The sequence below is a fragment of the Pseudonaja textilis genome, chromosome 6 (assembly GCF_049901715.1).
Source record: "Pseudonaja textilis isolate UNSWEBS1 chromosome 6, rPseTex1.2, whole genome shotgun sequence".
In the NCBI taxonomy this organism is placed as follows: Eukaryota; Metazoa; Chordata; class Lepidosauria; order Squamata; family Elapidae; genus Pseudonaja; species Pseudonaja textilis.
This window is the reverse complement of record NC_141995.1, coordinates 43,141,247-43,166,078: the sequence shown is the minus strand read 5'-3', so window position 1 is coordinate 43,166,078 and position 24,832 is coordinate 43,141,247. Positions and strand designations below refer to the sequence as shown.

Genomic DNA, 24,832 nt, shown 5'->3' with positions numbered 1-24,832 from the left:
CAAGGCCATTATGACCTGTCAGTGTCTCAGATAGAAGAAATCCAGTAATAATAAGTACTTCGGACTGTCTAAGAAAAACAAATAAGAGATTGCCCTTGCACCCATACTTTCTAGCTTCCTAAAACAGAAAAGAAAAGCCTAAGGAATAAGGCTGTAAAAGAAGTTTTTGTTGACTCTCTACTTGTAGGAAAATTGTCTCCAGATAATTTCAAATATTTCCTAGCTTAGAAGTCATAAACCTTCATCTTTGTTGAGCATACAATGAATTTAATTTTCTTTATATCATTTAAATGTCTCTTTTTGCATTTTGAACTACATATAGCAAAGCATCAACCAATATTTTTATTTTCTGCTTTTTGCCCTACTCTATGCAAAAATTGATATACAAAAATTTGTGTTCAGATGCAATTACATCCAATGTTCTGTCAGTAGCCATCTGATTTTAAACATAAGAATAACCCTACTATTCTAATAGTTCAACCTATTGTTTCTACTGTTGCTATCCAGATATCCCTGAAATCCTTACAAGCAGAAGATGGAGACATATTCCTTCAGCCATTGTTTCCCTGAAACAGTTTGTGAGGGAATTGCTCCCAATGTGGAGCTAATCGCTCTTAACAGAACTGTCCTCCACTAATTAATCCAATTCTGTTCTAATGCCATCCAAGCTAGTGATCATCACTGTGTCCTTTAGCAATTACATTCATAGCTTAATCGGCAGTGCTTTCTTCTTTCTGTTTTAATTCTCTTCCCAGTCAACTTTATCTTATTACCACTTGCCATAATGTTTAGATAGGGGAGAAAAATCATGTTCTGGTCACTTTCTTTTATCAATCGTGATTTTATGATCAATCATGATCTCTTTCCAATCATCTTTTTTTCCAGAAGAGCAATTATAATCTTTTCACATGGGAGTCCCTTTTGAGTCCCTGACTGCTTAGTTTCCATCTACTATACTGTTCCATCTACTATACTGTTTTATTAGATTCTTTTTCAGATGAGGCAACCAAACTAGACACTGTATTCCAAATATGAGTTCATTATGAGGCAGTAGTTTTATTTTCAATCTCTTACCTAATGACCCCACTACCTCTGTGAGAGACAGAAAATCAACAGACACGATTCTCATCATCACAGCATTACTGGAGATGTTTAAAGGTTTTTCGCCCAGGCTGTGAAATATCTCAAAAAATGTTGGCAACTCTAAAAAATGGGCCAAGGACATTGGCAGTCTTGATTGAAGCATATCTTGGACCATTCTGCCAAGTCCCTCTTAGTTATTAGGACAGGGAAAGGAATTGCCTGTTTGCTATTTTTCTGTAAATTTCTCTTTGCTTTAAATGAAGATAAAAACGACACACAGAAAATAATTACAATAGAGAATTTGTTTATAGACTGTCACTAGGGGAACCATAATACTGTCCTTTATCATTGCTTGTCAAGCCACTGACAACCTATAAAGCTCCTGTTCCTGCATATCATTTTATTTGTCTGTTTTTCTGCCAGTTCCTATCTGGCAGATTCCTGGCATATATCTGCTCTCTGATTGATTACCTTGTTTAGTAAATAGCATGAAGAAAATAATGATTTTTAAAAAATAATTTAAATTAAGAACCAACTCCCCATTTTGATCAGAAATTATACTGGTGCCTGCATTTCACATATACCATTATTGCACAAAAAAATAAATAAATAAACATAGCCAAATTACTTCTTCTCAGTCCATTCCATTCTGTCTAAAATTGGAATTTATGCAATATCTTACCATATAAAAAAGCTATCTGAGATTAATGCTCCAGTGTCACAGCAAGTATTCCAGAAAAGAATCCAGTGATAATAAATTACCAGGATGCATGCATCCTAAATATATTAGTTATTTCATTTTAGGGGACTTTCTCATTATCGCATAGCAGTTTTATAGAAATATTCTGATTCTTATAATATAAATCTGAAATAATTTCACATTTCTTTGTGCTTTGACATTGAGCAATTATCCTAAATTTCTAGTTTGAATAATACTTGTTAGGTATAACATTGGTCACCTAACTAGTTTGGGTAAGATAATATATATATAAGCTATGATTCTTAGTTTAAAGTGTGTGTTACTTTAAATGCAAAGCATGTATTTTGGGTGTGGTGTGAAAACACCATAAGAGGGAGCAAGAGATGCTGATGAGACGCTGACGATTCCCTGACGCTTTGCTGGCAATTACTGGAGTTGCAGACAGAAGAGAGGAGTTTTCTGAGTTTGTTGCATATCTCTCTCTACTGCGAGGAGATAAATTACTGGACTGTTATTTTGTAAGTGTACCGACCTCTCATTTTCAACATTGGAATTTGCAAATGAATAATCCCTGGACGGACTGAAATAAGTGTATGATATATGGACTGTTTTGACTATGCTTTAACTCTTGCTGGAATAAAACTACTTTAATTGGCACTGTGTATGGTTTACTGAGTGTAAGCTACACAACACTTATCTCACATATTTTGCCTGCCTGCCTGACTGCCCTGCAGATTCTTGCTAGGGGTATATCCCTAACACTGGTTATGGGCCCAGCTGCACAGTCAGACTAACCAGGATATAACAGGCTTATATAAAGTGAGAGCTAGTGTAGTTACACAATACTGTAAACAGACAGCTGTGTTTAATTATAGTTTAATATCCAGAAAAAGATGGCACAAGTTAATTTACCAAGTTTGTCTCTAATATCCAAACTGGATGGAACAAACTATGTTTCATGGTCTATGAAATGCAGCCTACTTCTACGCAGAGAAGGTTTGTGGCATATAATTCAAAACCCACCAGAGGTAGATGCTTGGGATCCAGAGGATGAAAATGATGCCCAGAAGTTACAAGAATGGAAACTGAAAAATGAACAAGCTCTCTGTATAATAGGACTGACACTCAGTGACCAGCAGCTTGTCCATATTCGTGGAGAAGAAACAGCTGCTAAGTGCTGGGAGAATTTAAAGAAGATTTATGTTCGAGACAGTGTAGGAGCTCATATAAATCTTACACGGAAGCTGTTCAGAACACATCTTCAAAAGAATGGAGACATGTTGACTCATATAAACACTATGAAGAGAATTTTTCAAGAGCTGCATGAAAAAGAGCTTATCTTCACTGAACTGCATCAGGTTTATATAATTTTGTCTTCATTAGATCAGAGCTATGACGATTATGTAACTTCATTGGAAGTGCTGCCAAAGGATAACCTCACATTAACTGACATTACTGGCAGATTAATTGAAGAAGCCAGGAGAAGGCTTGAAAGGGATCAACTCAGAAGGGAACAACCACAAGAAGAGGAATTATCTTCGTCAGCCTACACAATTAGAAAATGTTTTAATTGTGGAAGAAAAGGACATTTGGCCAGATTCTGCAAGAAAGAAAAAAGCCAAAATGCCAGCCAGAATGCAAAAAGGCATCAAAAGGATAAAAAGTGCTTAGAGTTAGCCATGTATAGCAACCAAACTGTGAACAATAATAATTTTTGGGTGGTAGATAGTGGAGCATCGCACTGCATAACAAAAGATAAGAAAAGATTTATTAAGATGTCCACGAGTTCACAGCAGATATCATTACCTAATGGTTGGAGACTTAAAGCAAAAGCTGAAGGTACAGCATATTGTTCTTGCATAAAAGAAAATGTAAAAATGTTATATGTACCACAACTTAAGTTTAATTTCCTTTCAGTTAGAGTTTTGATTAAACTAGGTTATGTAGTTACCTTTAGGGGAGAAAACTGCATAATAGAAAAGGAAGGTAAAAAAGTGACTGCAACTTTAAAAGGTGAATTGTATGTGTTAAATGATAATCAATTAGAGGTGGCTAACACAGTGTATAATAACGTTAAACCTCATGATGAATGCATACATTTGTTACACAGACGTTTAGGGCATATAAATTTTAAACTGCTCAAGCAAACGGTTGAACTGTCTAAAGGTATAAAACTGAAGCCTTGCAGTAAGTATTTGCATTGCAATGCTTGCAGTCAGGAAAAAAGCAAGGTAATACCAGCAAATAGAATTAATGGATTTAAGACTAAGGAGCCTCTAGAGGTCGTATTTGCTGATATTATAGGTCCTAAAAAACCAAGTGTGGGAGGTGCTCGTTATATATTAAGTATAATGGATCATTATTCTAGATATGGTTTCTGTTATTTAATGAAGAGTAAAACGGAAACATATCAAAATTTCTTTAATTGGTTGAAGTTTGCAGAGAGAAAAACTAAAAGGAAACTAGTAACTCTTGTAACTGATAATGGTACGGAATTTATAAATAATAAATTCCAAAATAGACTGAAGATGGCAGGTGTAGAACATAAAAGGTCTGCACCATATAGGCCACAACATAATTCCTTTATAGAAAGGCGAGGCCAAACACTGCAGGCAATGGCTTGTACTATGTTGTCAGATTCAGGATTACCTGAGAATTTGTGGGGAGAAGCAACAATGTGTGGTAATCATATATTGAATAATGTTGTTAACTCAACAACAGGTGAATTACCATTCACACGGTGGCATGGTAGAAAACCTGACTTAAGCTACATGCACACATTTGGTGCACCAGCATGGGTGCATATTCCTACACAACTGAGACATAAGGGACAGCATAGGGCTAAAAGATTATATTTTGTAGGTTACGAATCAAACCATAGATCTTACAGGTTCTGGGAAGAGGGCACAACTAGAATTTATTGTAGTGCTAGTGCTCAATTCCTGGAACATGTGGGATGGCAAAAATTGGAACACGATTCGAATAAAAGTGTAATCATAGAAACCTACAGGGGCCCGAGCCACCATACTAGTGAAGAGAAAGTAAAGGAAGTGAAAATAGAACCAATTAAAGAAGAAATAAGTGAAGAAGAAATAGATAACCAGGAACAGGTGATAGATAAGAGTCCACCTGTGAGTCCTGTTCTACCTAGACGGTCAACACGAGTAAGTAGACCACCTGATAGGTATCAGGCAAGTGTGTGCCAGATTAGTAAAATTCCAACCACTGTGGAAGAACTAAAATTGTATCCTGCAAAGGATCAGGAGAACTGGCATACAGCAATGCAAAAGGAACTGAATTCATTAAGACAGATGGGAGTCTATGAGAATGTAAGATTACCTCCAGGTGAAAAGTCCATTGGTTGTAAATGGATATTTAAATTAAAAACAGGTACAAATGGGACTGTTACCCATAAGGCTAGGTTGGTAGCTCAAGGATTTAATCAAACTGCATGTGATTATGATGAAGTGTTTGCACCAAGTCTAAAAGCAACAACCTTGAGAGCAGCTTTAGTGTGGGCAGCTAAGAAAAACTATATCATAAATCATTTAGATGTAGAAACTGCCTATCTGCATGCACCATTGCGGCACACTATATACCTAACGAAACCTGTAGGGATTAAGGATGATAAAACTAATAATGACTGTTGGAAACTTAAAAAGAGTCTCTATGGATTAAAACAATCTGGTTATGAATGGAACCAATATATTGTTAAGGAGTTAAACAATATAGGGTTTAAAGCAGGTTTAGCTGATCCATGTTTATTTAAAAGAGAGAAAAATGGAATAGTGTCATTATTGTTGTTGTTTACAGATGATATTGCATTAATTACAAAAACTAATAATGAAGCAACTGAAATAATATCATTATTAGGAAAGAGGATAAAATTAAAGCAATTAGGAGAGATAAAACAGTATCTCGGATTGACAATAAATAAAACCAATAGTGGCTATAAGATATCTCAAGAGGATAAGATTTATCAATTACTAAAAACATATAAGATGGAACTTTGTAAACCAGCAAAAACTCCAATGAGTCAGGAATTTTGCCGGACTGATGCTCAGAGTTCAAAATTCGATAAGACTATCTATCAGTCGCTAATTGGTAGTCTATCATACATTAGTAATTGGTCAAGGCCAGATATTGCCTATAGCATTAATCAATTGGCTCGTTTCAACACTGAATCCGATGAACGACACTGGCAAGCAGCAAAACATATCTTAAGATATCTTAAAAGGACAATGCACTATGCATTGTATTTGGAGCCAAAAGATGATTTGATTTTAAGTGCATATGCTGATGCAAGTTTTTGCAACAGATATAAACACTAGGAAATCAACTTCAGGAATGGCTATACTATTAGGAAAAGCATTAATTGGTTGGAGGTCAATTAGACAGCAACACATAAGTGTGTCCACAATGGAAGCAGAATTTTCATGTCTATCTTTATTATGTACTGATTTAATTCTGTATAAACAGTTGTTGTTGGATATGGGATTAACTGTTAATGATTCCATTGTTGTGTATGAGGACAATCAAGCAGCCATACAGATGGCTACAAATATTGCTGTAAAAACGAGATATAAGCATACAGATCTTAGATATCTGAATGTAAGACAATCTGTAAAAGATGGTTTAATAAGATTGGAGTATTGTATGACTGAGCAAAATATTGCTGATCAGTTTACAAAAGCCCAAGGTGCAGTGAAACACAAAGAGAGTTGTGATGACTATGGGCTAAGATTGTAAATAGCTATATATATTATTATATTACCCAAAAGGGGAGAATGTTAGGTATAACATTGGTCACCTAACTAGTTTGGGTAAGATAATATATATATAAGCTATGATTCTTAGTTTAAAGTGTGTGTTACTTTAAATGCAAAGCATGTATTTTGGGTGTGGTGTGAAAACACCATAAGAGGGAGCAAGAGATGCTGATGAGACGCTGACGATTCCCTGACGCTTTGCTGGCAATTACTGGAGTTGCAGACGGAAGAGAGGAGTTTTCTGAGTTTGTTGCATATCTCTCTCTACTGCGAGGAGATAAATTACCGGACTGTTATTTTGTAAGTGTACCGACCTCTCATTTTCAACATTGGAATTTGCAAATGAATAATCCCTGGACGGACTGAAATAAGTGTATGATATATGGACTGTTTTGACTATGCTTTAACTCTTGCTGGAATAAAACTACTTTAATTGGCACTGTGTATGGTTTACTGAGTGTAAGCTACACAACACTTATCTCACATATTTTGCCTGCCTGCCTGACTGCCCTGCAGATTCTTGCTAGGGGTATATCCCTAACAATACTGACTATTTTATTTGCATGCAATAGGTATTATGGCAAATATTTTTATAATTGTAAATCTGTTAGTGTAAGTCCTGAAATTATTTGAGGCAAGTTAATTATTTATTGACTAAAATTTTGTGTGTCTCCCCAATCAAAGACACTGGGCAGCTGACAAATAAATCTTAATTCCACATCATCATATGATAAAAAATTAATATGAACAAATATGATGAATAAATAAATGTATTTATGTAAATTAAAAGACCACAGTAAAAAATAATTTATAATGAAAAATAATATCATCCAACTAAAAAACTGAGCATAATACAACAGTGTACATAATTAAGATTTCCATCACATTCCTTGCTCAGTTGTTCCCTTATCCCTCACATAGAATTGACCTGGGTAGGTTCTCTGTAGTTGCTGCCCATCATCATCTCCACAATCTTTACCCCCAAAAAGATATGGGAGATGGATGCCTGAATCAAAAATTACTTTTGATGAGGAAAACCTCTTCAAAATCATTATCACTACCTCCTCTCTCAAATAGATGTTTATTACTTTTTTGATATAGCTCTTTGTCTATTTTTGGTAGCTCATCTGAGTCAAAAAAGGTAAGTCCAAATAGGACAAAACTTATTTCATGGAGAACCTTGCCCAGTTTCTCAGTCCACAGATTCCCAGATGACTTGCGAGGTATCAACAATCCCAATTCACCAATCTCTGGCCTGCTGACAGTTGACTATGAACAGATACAAATTATTTTGTCTGCAAAAGTCATAAAACTACACCTAAATGTAGTTCTTCTGATTCAGATATAGATAAGCTTTAACGGTGTCACTAGATAATTTCTAGTGATAAGGGCAAAAAATTATATACATTCCACCATCCTTACTGCTATAGTAAAGATCTGAACTTAAACTTAATTTTATTTGCTCTTAGTTTTTGACTGGAGTAAGAAATTTTGCTTCTCAAAATTAAGGCTGTTCAATTTGAGTTGGGAAAATCCTGATAATCACTAAACGCTAGCAAAGAACTAATGGTTATTTTTATCAGATGCTTATCTGGAGATTACTTAGCTTAGAGTCATATCTAAATTTGCTCATAGAGTCAAAACTGGGCATCCTTCTGGTCTTATGCAAGTTCATTTTCTTGGGATAACACTAAATGTCACATTAATTAAGTTGATTATATTAATTAAACTAATATTATGATTATCATCTGGGCTGCAAAAATGTATACTGCTAAAGGGCAGCAAAAAGAAAAGTGTAAGGTGTGGATTTTTGCCACAAGAAATAGTATGCTTAATATACACAATTTTATTAGGAAAATAGCAGATGCAAGGAAGTTTAAGTAATATTCAGATTATAGTAGATGAACAAAACTTTAATTTTTGACGCACAGTCATGAACTCTACAAAATAATTAACTGGTCTTCCATTACCATTTACTGCATTCCATACAGTAGACTTCAAGAGAAACCTTTATTGGTACCTAAATAATATCCTTGGAACTTCTACAGAAAAAAAATCTTACATGACCTTTCTAGGATCCAAATGATAGGTAATGACAAAACTCAAGATTTGTTTATTTATATCCCGTTTATTATTTTTTACAAATAACTCAAGATAGAAAACATAGACAACACAGCTTCCTTCTCCTAATTACCTCATAAGAGATGAGATGACTTCTGCTGAGAGAAGGTGACTGGCCCAAGGTCTCCCAGCTGGCTTTCCTGGGTAAGGCAGGACTTGAATTCATGGTCTCCTACTCTCTAACCTGCTGCCTTAAACAAAATGTGACAAATTGGCTCTCTATTATTACTTATTATTATTTTTATTTGATGCCACATGACCCCCAAATCCACAACTTGTATTCATAATGGCTGGGGACCAGTGATGGTATTCAGCAGGTTCTGACCTGTTCTGGAGAACCAGTAGTGGAAACTTTGAGTAGTTCAGAGAACTGGCAAATACCACCACTCTTGACTGGAGATTTTACAGTGTCCTTCCCCTGCCACACCCACCAAGCCATGCCCACAGAACCAGTAATAAAAATGTTTGAATCCCACTACTGCTGGGGACACATGTATTGATGTTAGAATAATTAATTTGGTGGAGTGATATACTTTAGGAAAGCAATGCTATATTTGGTTTTAGAAAAAGACAGGTGTGCAAGCCATATCATTTTCCTCTTCTGTTCAGTTATGACCAATTTTCAGACACTGCCTAAACAAATTCCTGCAGGTTTTTGGATTTGTAACTGGCTGGCAAATTGTACTCAGTGAGTAGTTCTTAATGGTACTGTATCTGCATGGAGGGAAGTAAGTTTCTACCACAAGTTTCTGTCTTAGGCCAATATCTTCATAAATGACTTAGATGAAGGAATAGAACTCATTAAATTTGCAGGTGACACTAAGCTGGCAGGAATAGCCAACACCCCAGAAGACAAGCTCAGGATTCACAAATATCTTGACAGACTTGAACAACGGGCCCTATCCAACAAAATGAAAAAGTGGAGAAAAGCAGTGTTTTACACCTAGGCGGATAAAACCAAAGTTACAAGTACAGATTAGGTGAAACCTGGCTCAAAAACAGTAACTGTGAAGGGGACCTTGGAGATGATCACTTAAACATGAGCCAGCTGTGTGCAACAGCAGCTAATACAAAAAAGCTAATGCAATCCTTGGTTGTATAAAAAAAATCACATGAAGTACTAGAACTTGTGGTCTTACTAGAAGTACTAGTAAGACCACACCCGGAATACTGCATGCAGTTTTGGTCACATTACACAATAGATGTTGAGACTTTGGAAAAGTGCAAAGAAGAGCAACTAAGATGATTAAGGGCCTGAAGACAAAGACATATGAAGAACGGTTGCAGGAATTGGGTATGGCCAACCTAGAGAAAAGAGGCAGCCACAAAGAAGAAGGAGTTAACTTATTTTCCAAAGCACCAGGGGGGAATACAAGAAACAATGGATGGAAACTAATCAAGGAGAGAAGCAACTTGGAATTAAGATAAACTTCCTAACAGTGAGGACAATTAACCAGTGGAACAGCTTGCCTTCAGATGCTGTAGGTGTTTCATCACTGGGGGTTTTAGCCACCTCCTTCTTAAGCAGAAGGCCCTATACCATTTCAGCCACCTATCTGAAATGGTATAGGGTCTCCTGCTTAAACAGGGGGTTGGACTAGAAGACCTCCAAGATCCTTTCCCACTGCATTCTGATTGAGTATTCTGATAGAGAAGTGATTTGCCATTGCCTTCTTCAGAAGACTTAGGGAAAATAAGTAGTTGGCTTTGCATCTGAGGCACCCTAGAACTCACAGTCTTTCTGGTTTTCTGATGCCTGTTCTGACTTTCATTCTTCCTAATGTCAACTAGAGGAATTGAAAGGGAAGGGGTACATAGCTAACTGCTATTAATAAAGCCTTAGCAATTGTTTATTTGCTGAAAAAATGTATCTAGTTTTTGAGGTTACTCCAAAAATGGATTCGATCTTGCACCTTCATTAATGCTGATTTCACTATATAAATGGAAATAAATACACATTCATACTATCCATATTTTTACATAAATAAGCTAGTAAGCTTATTTAGAAAGGGCACCATGTGCAAAACCATATGCCAGAATGTTCATTTGGCCTTGGACAGCAGGCTCTGGAGGTGGATGAGCATCTTGAGGTCATTATAATTATGATTCTGTGCAGGCTGGAAGTTTTCCAACAGTGAATGTGCTATGAAGAGATTTAAAATGTCAGTTGTTTCTTTTTCTGTATTTATACAAAAAAACCATTTGTCATTTATGAAGCTCCTCAGACAGTTTGGCAAACAATGAGGAGCTCTGGATTTAAAAAGCAAAGTGAATGTGAATATGTATAATGAAAAGGATCATATATTCTTGAGTCATCCCTTCCTAACCTAAGCTTCCATATTCTTATCCATATCTTTTGTAGAACATTTGAAAGAAAAACTGGAGGAATATATGGTTCATATTGACAAAGTGAGAATTGTGCGCACCAAGAAGCGGGAAGGACTTATTCGCACTAGATTACTTGGAGCTTCAATAGCTACAGGAGAAGTATTGACTTTTCTAGATTCACACTGTGAAGTTAATCTGAACTGGCTACCTCCTTTACTAAGTAAGAACCATAAAATACCTTAATCTGAATATTGAAGTGTTTTTGCCATTGTTTCTTTTTTTACCTCTTCTGTCACTTTTGAAATGATAACTATTGGTATGTACAATGTCAAATATATAGACACAAAAAGATTCATTGTGCAACCAAATATTTTGATTTGACTGTGATTCCTAAAAATAATGTGTTATGGATATTAGGGTTTGGTAGATCCATTGCTATGACCTATTCTATGTTGTGAAGAAACAAAATTTGAATGGGAGATATTTTGCAAATACAGTGCTTGCATGTAACCACAGCATAACTGTTAAGTTTGGGAAATGAGAGGCTGAACCAGGGCATGGATGCAACAAATACTTTATTAGAATAATAAAGGACTGAACGTGCTTGCCAAGCCTGGAACTGGCTCGCAGCGATCAGCAACTGGTTGGACCCCGCAGCCTGCTTTTATAGCTGGCTGCTGGGGAGGACCAACCAATGAACGAGGGGGCAGCCGCCCCCGCAGCGTGAACGGACCTGAGTGGGAACTCCTTAGAGTTCCAGGGACATAACGCCCCTTTCCCCCAGATGCGAACACGCATAGTCTTTAAGGTAGGCCGGAGGTTTATGCTGGCGCCCAGAACGGCACAACTCTGGTGGGTTGTCTGTCAGTTCAGAGTCTGTAGGGGAAGGCTGGATCGGTAGGGAGTCACAAACGCGTCCCTCGGTGCGGGTTGGCTCAGGACTCGTAGGGCTGGTCACTGGGGACGAGCTCCCGTTGACTGGTTCGGACTGGTCAGCCATCTGGAAGTCGCTGTCCGTGTTCGGATTCCCTGGATCGGCTGCTGGTGTAAGCAGGTCACCGGAATTGGTGCTGATGTGGGGTTGATGCTGTGGCCTCGCCCCGGTCTGTAATTCTGAGTCACGGCTGATGAGAGTGCTGTGGCGCCTCCGCAGCTGGTCCAGGTGCCTTCTCCAGACTCGGCCGTCCTCCAGTCTGACCCGATATGACCTGGGTCCGGTGATGGCCACGATCTCGCCCGGGATCCACAGAGGGTCTCCAGCGAAGTTCCTCACGAACACGGGTTCCTGTAAGACAAAATGCCTAACCCCCGATGTGGAAGCGAGGGGAGAGTCAGGGCAGTAATGTGGGTGAAGCCTGTCCAATACAGTCTGCAGGCGTCTGCCCATCAGGAGCTCAGCTGGGGACTTATTAGTGACTGTGCACGGGGTTGAGTGCTGGCTCATCAAGAAACGGGAGAGTTTGTGGTGCCAGTCTTCCTTGCTGAACCTAGCTAGAGCTTCTTTAGTGGTCCTAACGGCTCTTTCAGCCAATCCGTTACTGGCAGGATGAAAGGGGGCCGTGAAGATGTGGCGGATGCCCAGGTTGGCAGCGAAACGGCTGAACTCGGTTGATGCGAACTGGGGGCCATTGTCGGAAACAATAGAGTCTGGAAGCCCGTGTGTTACAAACAGGCGAGTTAATACCTTGGTAATCGCTTGTGTGGTGGTTGTGGATAGTTGTGCCACGTCAATCCACTTAGAGTAGGAGTCTACGACCACCAGGAACATTTTTCCGTGCAACGGGCCGGCTAGGTCGATGTGAATTCTGGACCACGGAGCGCTGGCACTTTCCCACTTAATGGGGGTGGCAATTGGAGGGGCTGGACGGGATTCCTGGCAGGGATGGCAGGAGCTTACCCATCTGATGATGTCTTCGTCGAGGCCCGGCCACCATACGTAGCTGCGTGTTAATGCCTTCATTCTGGCGATGCCAGGGTGCCCCTCGTGCAACGCCTCCAGAACTCGGGTACGCAGTGAGGTCGGGATGACCACTCGTGTGCCCCACAGCAAACAGCCCTGCAAACTGGATAATTCCTGTAGGCGGGTCTTGAAAGGCGTAAATTTGGTTTCAACATCACCGCCCGGCCACCCCCTCCTCACCCAGTCCAGTACCTGGGCGATCGTTGTGTCAGTCTTGGATTTGGCCGCAATGTCAAGGGCAGTGATGGGGATGTCCAATTGGGTGACCTCAAAAATAGCATGGACCGGTGCAGGGTCTTCAGCTGGAGCCGGCAGGGGGCAGCGGCTGAGGGTGTCTGCGTGGGACAACGTTTTACCTGGACGGTGTATGAGTCTATACGAGTATGCCACTAGAAAAAGAGTCCATCTCGTCATTCTAGGAGACAGGACTTGAGGGGTCTGTTTGTCCCCAGCTAGTAGACCCAGGAGAGGCTTATGATCCGTGACCAGCTCGAAAAAGTGGCCAAAGAGAAATTCGTGAAATTTCTTCACTGCTGCGACAGCTGCTAGAGCTTCCTATCGATTTGGCTATAATTTCGCTCTGTCGCAGAGGCGTCCTGGAAAAAAAAGCGATGGGAGCTTCGGAGCCATTGGGGAGCCTGTGGCTTAACACTGCCCCAATTCCAAAAGGGGATGCGTCTGCTGCTAGCACTAATGGAAGGTTGGGGTCGAACTGAATAAGGACCGCCTCTGGCGTGAGTAATGATTTGACTGCGGCGGAGTCTTCTTTGTGACCCCAGTGCCAAGGCGATTTTTATCCAACAGTCTGTGCAGGGGTTCTGCCACTGATGCTTTGTGGGGCAGGAAGGATGCGTAAAAATTCAATAGTCCCAAGAAGGCCTGCAGTTCCGCTTTGGAGGTTGGAGTGGGTGCCTCGTGAATTGCCTTAACCTTGGACTCCAGGGGTGAATGCCTGAGGCGTCAATTTTATAACCCAGAAAGTCCACCTGTCTAGTGGCAATGGCACATTTTCTTTTTTTAATTTGAGGCCATGCTGTCTGAACCTCTCTAACACTGCTCGAACTCTCTGGAAGAGTTGGGGTCTGTCCCTGGCCGAGACTAAGATGTCGTCGAAGTAGGGTACTATGCCAGGGAGGCCCTGCAAAATCCGCTCCATGAGGGATTGAAAAATGCCAGGGGCAACACTTACGCCAAATTGGAGACGCTTACACGGAAAGCACCCCTGTGAGTGACAATGGTCTGGAGTTCCGCTGTTTGGTTGTCAACAGGAAACTGCTGATACGCTTGAGACATGTCCAATTTGGCAAAAATGCTGCCAGGTTCAAAAGTGTGTAATAAATGCTGAATGACGGGCACTGGGTAAGCGCTAACTTGTAAAAACTTATTAATTGTGGTTTTGTAGTCCGAGCAAATTCTCAGGCTACCGTCTTTTTGAGGGGTGTGACAATGGGCGTCTCCCATTTGGCGAAATCTGTTGGCTCAATGACCCCTTGTTTTAATAATTTATCCAATTCCGCATCTAATTTAGGCCGAATAGCGAATGGGACTCTACGCGGTTTTAGCCTGATTGGGACTGCTTGGGGGTCGACTGAGAATGAGATAGGGGTACCGTTATAACACCCCAGCTCCTCGCTGAATACATCTGAGTAGTCAGCGAATAAGGAGTCAGTGTCAGAGGTTGAGACAGCATGGACTCCTGTTAGCCCTAGGCCGAGATGGGGAAACCAATCAAGCCCCAAGAGTGTGGGGAGGTTGCCGTTAACTACCACTAGAGGTAGGTGACCTTTGAAAGTTTTAAAATTGACAAGGAACTTGCCTCTGCCGATTACAGGAATGTCCTTCCCCTGGTAGTCCTTCAGGCTAAACTGGCACTTCTGGAGCCGGCTTCTTGATAGACTGGGCTGTAGCCTCTTGAGGGTGCTCACGAGATAATTGAGAGCGCTGACCCTGTGTCAACCTCCATGCGACAAGGTTTACCTTCTAACAAAACGGAGAGAGAGATTTTACTAATGGTATGGCAAGTGTGCTTGGCATGGGGGTAAGTGCGACAGTTCAATACTTGCCTCTGAGGTCCAGAATGTGAGAAGGGAGGGTGCCTTTGTGCCAAGTTGTGAGGGGCTTGACAGACTCTCGCGATGTGCCCCTTTTTGTGGCAGATGTTGCAGGTGGCTCCTTTGAATTTGCAGGTGGCCCTCGGGTGAGATCCACCAACAGGATAGGCACAGGGTGATGTGTTTGGGTGGACTGATGCTTTCTTGCTTGGCTCCTACCTGTGGTTGCCTGGCGTTGGCGAGGCGGTGGATGTCGGTTTCATCACTGGGGCCTTCCTCTATGACCACCTCTTCGGAGTGGACTGGAACTGCCGTTAGCTTGGAAGTAGGACCTTGGATTTTGGTGGCTGAGTGTGCTGCTAGCTCTGCTGCCAGGGCCTCCTCGACGGCTTGTGCGAGGTTGAGGTCTTTCTTAGCGAGTAGGCGCCTTTGGAGGTGGAGATCCTTGACTCCGCAGACTAGCTGATCGAGGAGCATGTCCTCCAGGTAGGTTCCAAACCCACAATGGAGTGCTGCAGTCCTGAGGGCGGCCATGTACTGGTTGATGGTCTCTTTGTCTGATTGCTTCCTCATACGGAAGGTGAATCGCCTGGCAATCTGTGAGGGTCTGGGAGAATAGTGGTTAGTAAGGATTTCTAACAGTTCTGACCATGGAGCGTTTTTAACTCACGTGGAGCCACGAGTGCTGTGGCAGTGTCAAAGACGATGGCTCCACAGTAGATCAGGAAATATGATTTTTCCGGTGCTCCCCTGCATCAGCCAGCCCAATTGCGTCGATGTAATGGTTAAAGCGGTTCTTGTATGACTCCCACTTCTCCTCATCCGGCTTGAACGCTGGGAAGACTGGATTGGAATTCATAGTGAGGAAATCAGTTTGTCTAATCTGTTGGAAAAATCTCTCTGGGGCAGCAGTAGGAAGGTTTCTTGTGCCTGTGGCAGGCAAGTGACTTCAGCTCTGGAGAGGCTTTTCACAGCTCTCTCTCTCTCTCTGGGCTAACACGTGGTTAGGCTGCCCGGCCGTTGGCAGCGTTTTGAAATTCGTGCCTGCGTGGGCGTCAGTGACTTTGAATTACAGCACCGCGCTGTACTTTTAGGGCAGAAATTCAAATGACAGCCGTTTGAATTTCGCGCCTAAAGAAACGAGTGGCTGCGGCTCGCAGCGCTTCACTTTCCCTGTAGCTTGGCTAACAAGCGGCTACAGACGCTTCTCACTCTCGCTGCTTGCTGACCGCTCTCTCTGGCTGCGGATCAGCGTTCGCTTTCGTTGTCTGCTGATCGTTCTCTCTAGCCGTGGATCAGCGTTTGCTCTTATTGCCTTCTGATCGCTCTCTCTGGCTGCGGATCAGCGGCTAGTGATTCAGCGGTTGCAATGTGCCTCTGGTAGCCATCCCATCCTCGTTGCCAGTGTTAAGTTTGGGAAATGAGAGGCTGAACCAGGGCATGGATGCAACAAATACTTTATTAGAATAATAAAGGACTGAACGTGCTTGCCAAGCCTGGAACTGGCTTGCAGCGATCAGCAACTGGTTGGACCCCGCAGCCTGCTTTTATAGCTGGCTGCTGGGGAGGACCAACCAATGAACGAGGGGGCAGCCGCCCCCGCAGCGCGAACGGACCTGAGTGGGAACTCCTTAGAGTTCCAGGGACATAACAATAACCATTTTCTGGAATATCATTTTCCATGGCACACCTGTAATTTTATCATTATCTCACTTCAATCCATGAAGTAAAATAGGCTTTAGCTGTCTTTAGCTCTATTTGTATTAAAGTTTTTTTCTTCTAACTAAATAAATTGACATTGAGATTCATATGGGGGAAAAAACCCCAAGAATTAAATTAAAATTGTTGCAAGATGCCACAGATTAGGGTTGGATTTGGCCTACCTGACTGGGAATTGTATTGTAGAACTGCAATCCTAACAAGCGTTAAAGATTGGCTAAATCACAAGAATAAAAGAATATTAATTCTAGAAGGTTACAATTTACAGGCAGGATGGCATGCTTTTTTATGGCAGGACAAACAAGAAGGCCATAGATACTTCCCAAGACACAAAATTAGGCAGACCTGGTTAACCACATGGAACAAAACTAAAAGACAAATTTATGTAGAAACACCAATATGGCTATTTACACTGGAAGCTTTGATGTACCCACCCTTACTCCGCCAAGGAAAAATTATTACTTATGAGGATATTTTAAATGATAGAGGAGAATTACGATCAAAGCAAGATTTGAAAGACCAAGGAGTAGACATAGAATGGTGGGCTTACTTACAACTCCAATCGAGATATGGGAAAGATATGAATGAATGGGGAATCAGCAGGTGTAAAACACAATTAGATGTACTATTGGGAACTGATTAGAAATTGATAAAAATTTATAAAGTGTTATTGGAATGTAAATTAGAGGAAGAAAAAGTAAAAGAAACGATGTTGGCATGGATGAAAGATTTTGGATATAATATAAATTTGGATGATTGGAAAAAAATTTGGGAACAAAACAAAAAAATGACTTTGGCCACATCATTTAAGGAAAATTTATATAAATTGTATTATAGATGGCATATACCACCATCAAAATTGACTAAAATGTACCCACATCTTCCCCCTGTATGTTGGAAGTGTAATAAGGAAAATGGAACATATTATCATTTATGGTGGAATTGCAAAGAAGCCCAAATTTTTTGGCAGAAAATCCAGAAATGGTTAGAAGAGATGTATAAAATTAAAATAGAGTATAGACTTGAATTTTTCTTGTTAGGAATTAATGTGGTAAAATGTGACAAAGATATTATATATTTGATAATCCATATAATCACAGCTGCAAGATTAGCCTATGCCCAACAGTGGAAATGTAAAGAAACCCCAGGCAAAATAGAAATAATTAGGAAAATTTGGATGTGCACAGAAATTGATAAATTGACAAAAGAATTAAAAAATAAGGACAAATCTGATTATTACAAAATATGGGACAAGTTTTATCACTGGCTGGAAAAAAGGAAGGATCAAGAAAAGAAATGATTAAGGTTTATGCATATATTATATAATATGTATATAGAATGTAAATATGTACTACTTTTTATATGACTTAGCGATGTAAAACAACTATGTGGATTAAGATGATTGCACTATGTTCACTGTTTTTAAAATGTCTTTTTCTTTCTTTTTTGTGTATGTTTAATAAAAATGTAATTTAAAAAAAGTGACCGGGAATGGTGATGAGGTAGTGGCTGGAGGGGGTGCAGCTGCAGCTGTAGGAATTGGCCATGGCATTGGAGCTGGCACCCACTGGTATTGGATCTACTCATGTCCTGGATAAAAAGCCCACCTGGGTAGAACTTGGTCTGCATGTGGCATCCCCAGAGGTGCTGGTGGAGCTTGTTGGGTTGGCCTGGTTGCACCTTCTTGTCTTCTCGGTCGGTCTGCTGGCCTTGGGGTTCGTCCTGTCGCGGCAAGTGACAATGCTGCAGCCACAATGGAGGGACTTCATTGCTGGAACCCAGGCCTTGGCTTGGCCACCCCCACATGAGCCACAGCGGATGCCTTACTCAGGCCTGCCATTGCTCCATACTCCAGATAGTGGAAAAATTGGTGGTGGCAGCACTCATCCAGGCTGATTTGCGTGTGGGGAAGTTTGAACCGTGGGACCCACACTGAGCAGTTCAAACTTTTTAGATAACCTGGCTAGCGACTGACCACTGGTTGAAGCGTCCACTCCTGAAATCTGCTAGCCTCTAGGGATCACAATGGTTTCTCTTTGTTGGCAGCTCCGGTTCTCCGGCTCCCACTGTGCTCCCAGAGAGCAGAGACACCAATTGCTGGTTCTGTTGGCAGGGTTTGCCAAAGGATTGGTCCTTTGGGTCTCATGCTGCTCTGGATTTCAGCTTGTTCAGTCTCGGCTGCAGCCACTTCTGCCTCCAAAGGGTAACAGCAGGTTTCATAGATTTTCCGATCTTTCCTGAGTCTTTACTCTCCCGATGCTTGTAGGGAGAATCTCAGGGCTCAGTACCCCAGGCAGCAGCACTGCTTTTGCAAAAGCCGCTGTGATTTTCTTTTTAGGGGATTCAGGTTAACGTCAGCATTCCAACCAAACTCTCCATCCCAATTCAGCACTCAGTGACAAAGTTTATCCAAGTAGGAATTTATTAGAGAAGTCATATTGGCACATCTGGGAAAACCCGAATCTGAATTCCCATGTTTTCCCCTGCTATATTAAACTCACATACAACCCCCTTACTGACGACCCTTAAGTCACACTTGCTAATCCACCTCCATTCTGAACTCTTGCCAAGTCCAGTCACTCCTCTCCAGAGACTCAGCCTTGAGCTCTGCCAAAAGAATGTTGTTGTGGCTATCCTCCCTTCTCACTTTACTTTCATTCTCACAGTTACCCATCATCTCTTGTGGCAGCCCCAAATCTGATTCAAGATGGATCCGGGGCTGATGGGCAGACTGTCTCATACCTAACCAAATCTCAAGGAAAATACTGTTCTAAAGGCAGGACCAACAGAGAAGGCATGCTTCTTGATCTCCACAAGATAATATTGCCTAAACTAAACGACCCAAAGCCTGCTGACAATGTCAGATCACAGTAGATGAAAAGATGTCTTTAGATATAATCACCTGATGAGTCTGACAAAGTCCAGTATAACTTGGGATTCATCTGAATACCCTTGAAGCCACTAACATTGTGAGATGAAATAAATACCCTGAAATTTTTGAGCTTTCTTTTTGAAAATTAATTTTTGTAGATTAATTCTGACATAAAATAGTATTATGGGGGCATATAAAAGTGTAATGGACTGGAAGATCCCTGCATTTCAAGTACTGGATTAGAGTAAAGCCAAATATATTTCAATAACAAGAAGCAGCATTTTATTTGTGATCATTGTATACAAACCTTAAATGAGCATTTTTCATTCATTTTTCTTTCCGAGCATCCTTGTTGGCTCTTTATGTGACAGACTGAAGAAAAGCATAGACCAGCGCAATGACAAAAATATACATGGTTTGACTTTGATGGTCTCGCTGGGATACTTCTCTCTTTGAAGAACTATAATTGCTTCTAATCATTGTGCAAATGCATCAAGCCCAGACAAGACCGAGCCTGGATGCAGATATGAAAACCGAAATGCTTCTAGGGCCATAGGGACTTGCCTAAGCAATCTTCCCCTTAAAAAAGAAATAGTAAAGCAGAGGAAAAGAGAAGAAGGCCAAGGCCTTTTTGTTGCGGGGGGGAGGTAAGGTGATAAATGGCTTGACTGTCTTGCTGTTTTTGTATTTTCTGTTTTCATATTTCAGACCAGATTGCAGTGAACCATAAAACTATTGTATGTCCGATGATCGATGTCATTGACCACAATCACTTTGGGTATGAGGCACAAGCAGGGGATGCCATGCGTGGAGCCTTTGATTGGGAAATGTATTACAAAAGAATACCAATTCCACCGGAGCTCCAAAGGACCGATCCCAGTGACCCTTTTGAGTAAGTAGTCATTGCACTGAGCATGAAAATGAAACACTACAGTTGATGGGGCCTTGGAGCAAATTAGGCTCAGATTGTACAGTTTTATTAAAACTGGTAGCATGTAGGACAATGTGAGGAAAATGAAAGGATGGATAAAGGGCTCTGTAGGAATGCCTCTAGCAATGTGATTTGATCAGAAAGAAGGCTGTTTGTAAGGTCTGCCCTCTCCCCCTCACTCAAGAAAGTAAAGAGTCTTGAAACTTTGGCATTTCAAAAGCAACCTTTTATTGAGCAGGAGTACAAGCAGGACAAAAGAAAAGCAGATTCTGAGCTCCCTCAGGCAATACAGTTAGAATAATAGGGATTAGAGACCCCTCCCTTCAGTCTGACCTGGATTCAACCAAACCACAGGTGTTGAGATGTTATTGTAATGCCTCTCCTAAGATCCTGATAAGGGAGCATTCTCAGGGTCATCTTCTGCCGCCTTTCAGAATGAAATAATCCACATGGCCTTCCCCTCCCTTCACATTCCTCACAAGATGAGAAAATCTCAGGGCGCTCAGGCGCCAGGATAAAGGTTATAAAATGAAAAGTTACAAGCAAGGAAGGAAGCAATAACAAAGCAAGGAAGAAAGTACATCTAAATACTATATTCCCCCTTCTCCCCACATGAATGGCAGTATCCCAAACAGGGATCTGACACTGTTTGTCATTAACAGGAGAAAAAATAGTAGGTAATGGGAAATAAATCTGTGTTGATTCCTATTATGCAAAATAGTCTTTAAGGAGACTTTATTTGATCATTTTTGTTTGCTTGAGATAGACACAATAGATAATCAAATTTCAGTTTGCTCTCATCTAGCTAAGACTTGATTGTGTTGCTATTATATACATCTTATTTTTATTTATTTATTTGTGACCCGTGTTTATTTTTTTTTACAAATAACTCAAAGCAGCAAATATATTCAACACACTTTCCTGCTTGTAGTTTTGTCATAACAACCATGTCAGGCAGGTTGGGATGAGAGACAGTGACTGGCTTAAGCTCAACCATTTTTCATGCTAAGATATGACTTGAATAAGGGTTTCTTGAGAGAATTTTCACCAGAACAAATTTATTCAGAAATGGTACTTGCATTAGAAATTCAAAACTGTAATTTTTTTAAAAAAAACCCTCTATAGTCATGTGACTAGAATTCAGTCACTGCTGCAGTGGCCGCCATTTTTAACTCTGTGTCTTGCCTGTGCCGTTAGGGCTTATGAGGCAATTTCTGGAAGTGGGCAGGGGTTTTTTCCCTGTTTTTTTTTTTTTTTGTCCCTGGTCACATGGCCAAACAAGATCTGGTGATTTTTGCAGCCAGCCTGGCGCCAAGATTATTTTTGATTTTTTTGATGCTGCTGCCTGGGCTTGAGAACTGAAGTGCTAGAATTGCTTCTGTAAGTATTTTAAAATATTTGTTTTTGTTACTCTATAGTATTGTATAGTACTGTTTATAAGCATTTTGGGAACTGCTCTGCTTCTTTTTAAGTACTGTACTATACTTTGCAAATTACAGTATTATGTTTGTAAGTACAGTTCTTTGCAGAGGTAATGTTTGAATTTGCTTTAAAACTGCTTGTAGAAGTGCTCTCCCCAGCATCTACACAAAGCATTCCTTAATGCTGTGTCCCTTCTCTAAACTGCTGATTTTCAAATTTGCAAGCTATTTATATGAGTTTTTGGATTTTGCCTGGAGAGGCTTGTGCTGATCAGGGCAGTGCTTTTTTAAAGAGGTTTTAAATCTAAATTGCCTCCAGAAGTTGTGGGTACCCCATCACTGGAGGCTTTTAAGAAGAAGCTGGATAGGCATTTATCAGAAATACTCTTGTGACTGCAGTGAGTTAAACTTAGATGGCCTCAAGATCTCTTCCATGTCTATTATTATTGCAAGCCAAGAGTTCTGTAAATTCCTTTCCCATCTCCCTCTGGGTGGCTGGCTTATTAGTGGCAAGTGTTTTGTTTTTAAAGCAACTGGGTTCTGTAAATCCCCCACCCCATCAGAGGTGGTATTCAGCAGGTTCTGACGAGTTCTGGAGAACCAGTAGCAGAAATTTTGAGTAGTTCGGAGAACTGGCAAATACCACCTCTGACTGGCCCTGCTCCCATCTATTCTCTGGCTCACAAGTCCCAGCTGATCGGCTGGGTCTTATTTTGTTGTCCTGCATAGGAGAATGGAGCTGTTAGTGGGATGGGGATGGAATCCAGGTCCACAGAACCCGTAGTAAACGTTTTTGAATTCCACCACTGCGCACACACGCACACACACACACACACACCTTGGGCAGCTGTCTGAAGTTGCTTGAGCTGATTAACTGTTTTTTAAAATTGCAAACAAAGAGTTCTGAGAGTCTGCTTGGAGGAAATTTAGTTCCTCTTTCAGTTGTACTGGAAACAGCTGATCAGCAGAGGTGGAAACAGCTGATTGGCAGCCAGGTGGAAAGTATGTAAGATCTTCATTCATTTAACAAGCCATTTGATTCATTTCATGAATTTGATTTTTAAAAAATTGTAAAATTTAGCCTGATTCATTTGATGAATTTTTTTGACCTACAAACCTAATGGGCAGGTTCCATTAGGTTTGTATCTCGAGGACTTCCTGTATTCTATTATTTTGCATGTACACTGAGAATTTGCACCAGGGACAAACTTCCTGTGTCTAATACACTTGGCCAAATACTCTTGTGTATGTAAGAAAGAGAGAGAGAGAAAGAGGGAGGGAAGGAGGGGGACAGGAAGAGAGTGTCAGATGTTCAGAGTGGATTTGGCATTTTTGTCCACATGTCAAGTCCTTCCCAAAGACTGGAAGATGGATATGGATGTTTGATGATGTTAGAGGTATTGTTGTGGGGTGTATGCTGTTCTGAGTAGAGCTGCTTTTTGCAATTGACTGATGCTGAATTTGTCATTGCCAATGGTGTTTAAGTGCTGGTCCAGTTGTTTTGGGATTACATGCAAGGCATCTGTGATTATTGGTACTTCCTTTGCTTTCTTTTGTCACAGTTGTATGTGTCTGTGTATGTGTGTGATTATTTTTTAAAATATATATATAATGCTAGCTAAATAGGATTTTCATACTAAGCACAGCAGAGAAATATTACTTACATAGCATGACAACCCGTCCCTTCCCTCTGGAAATTGAAATTACTCCTACCACCACATCAGTTTTGCAATTAGGTTAATACATACCAAACAAAAGACTAAGTCTGAGGTAGAGCAAAGATCCTTCAAAAAGTATGAAAACTTTTCAGAATAGGACCCATATTATTCTATGTATTCTAAACAGATTTTATTTAAGAATCTCTTCTGAAATTTCTACAGTGTTGCCAAAAGCAGCCATTTCTAACTTGCTACCTTCCAAGTACATTTCCTCTCATTCCAAGTCAATGTAATTCATAATATATGGACAAGGCTTGTTTTTAGGAAGTCTGGCCTATGAAAACCTGCATGTTTCTTTGACAGGAGTTCTGTTGTAGAGCGATGGTAAGGAAGAGGCATGAGACCAGAGCGTACAACTAACAAGGCTTTATTGCAGAGAATAAAGGGTTGTCGCGTCTGCTTGCTAACTAGCAGACTAGCGGGCGACAACGGAGCTGGCTCTGCTCGACAGCCGGCTTTTATAGCCGACTGTCAAACGGAGCCAGCCAATGGGAGCGGCTGGTGCTCCCGCTCAAACAGCGGACCTGGTTGGAAACTCCAACCAGTTCCACAGACATAACACTCCTTTCCCCCAGCTGGGAACATGCGTAGTCCTGTAGGTAAGCAGGTTGTCTGCGCTGGCGACTAGAACGTCGCAGTTCGGGTGAACTGTTGGCTGGTGACAAGTCCTGGCCCTCGGGACATGCCTCGACGGTCGTTGGGGCATGGGCTTGCCCTGGCGTAGTGTTCTGAGAAGTCGGCGATTCCCCCTGTTCGGGCTGACCTGGGCGAGTCGCGAGGTCCGGGTGGCAAACTGGATCGCCCGGCTGCTGGGTTGGTGACTCTGGCCGGAAACTCGGGTCCTCCAGCAAGCCCTCCTGATCGACGGGAAGGACCGGGTCCCGCAGGGAGCTTCCATCTGGCACCGGTAGGGAGACGTTGGCGCTGGCAGGTCGGGTTGGGTTGGTATCGGCCGCACTTCTCCGTCGCCTTCTGAGTTGGTCCACGTGCCTCCGCCACAAGCGTCCATCTTCCAGGAGGACCCTGTAGGATCTTGGACCTGTGACTGACACGACTTGACCTGGTACCCACAAAGGATCCCCCGCATAGTTCCTGGCGTACACCAGGTCTTGCAAGGCAAAGTCTCTGACCAGACTGTCGGACCCTAAAGGGGTGTCTG

At 41.3% G+C, this 24,832-nt stretch overlaps 1 protein-coding gene across 5 annotated transcripts in view; it reads left to right on the top strand.

Annotated features, from left to right (window-relative positions):
• GALNTL6 (polypeptide N-acetylgalactosaminyltransferase like 6) overlaps positions 1-24,832 on the top strand; it is a 472,288-nt gene that overhangs the window by 354,333 nt on the left and 93,123 nt on the right. For all 5 annotated transcript variants that reach the window (XM_087936415.1, XM_087936414.1, XM_026699693.2 and 2 more), the window contains exons 6-7: positions 11,036-11,221; positions 20,312-20,495. In XM_087936415.1, the coding sequence (XP_087792541.1) occupies positions 11,036-11,221; positions 20,312-20,495 (370 nt within the window). The remainder of the gene's footprint in view (positions 1-11,035; positions 11,222-20,311; positions 20,496-24,832) is intronic.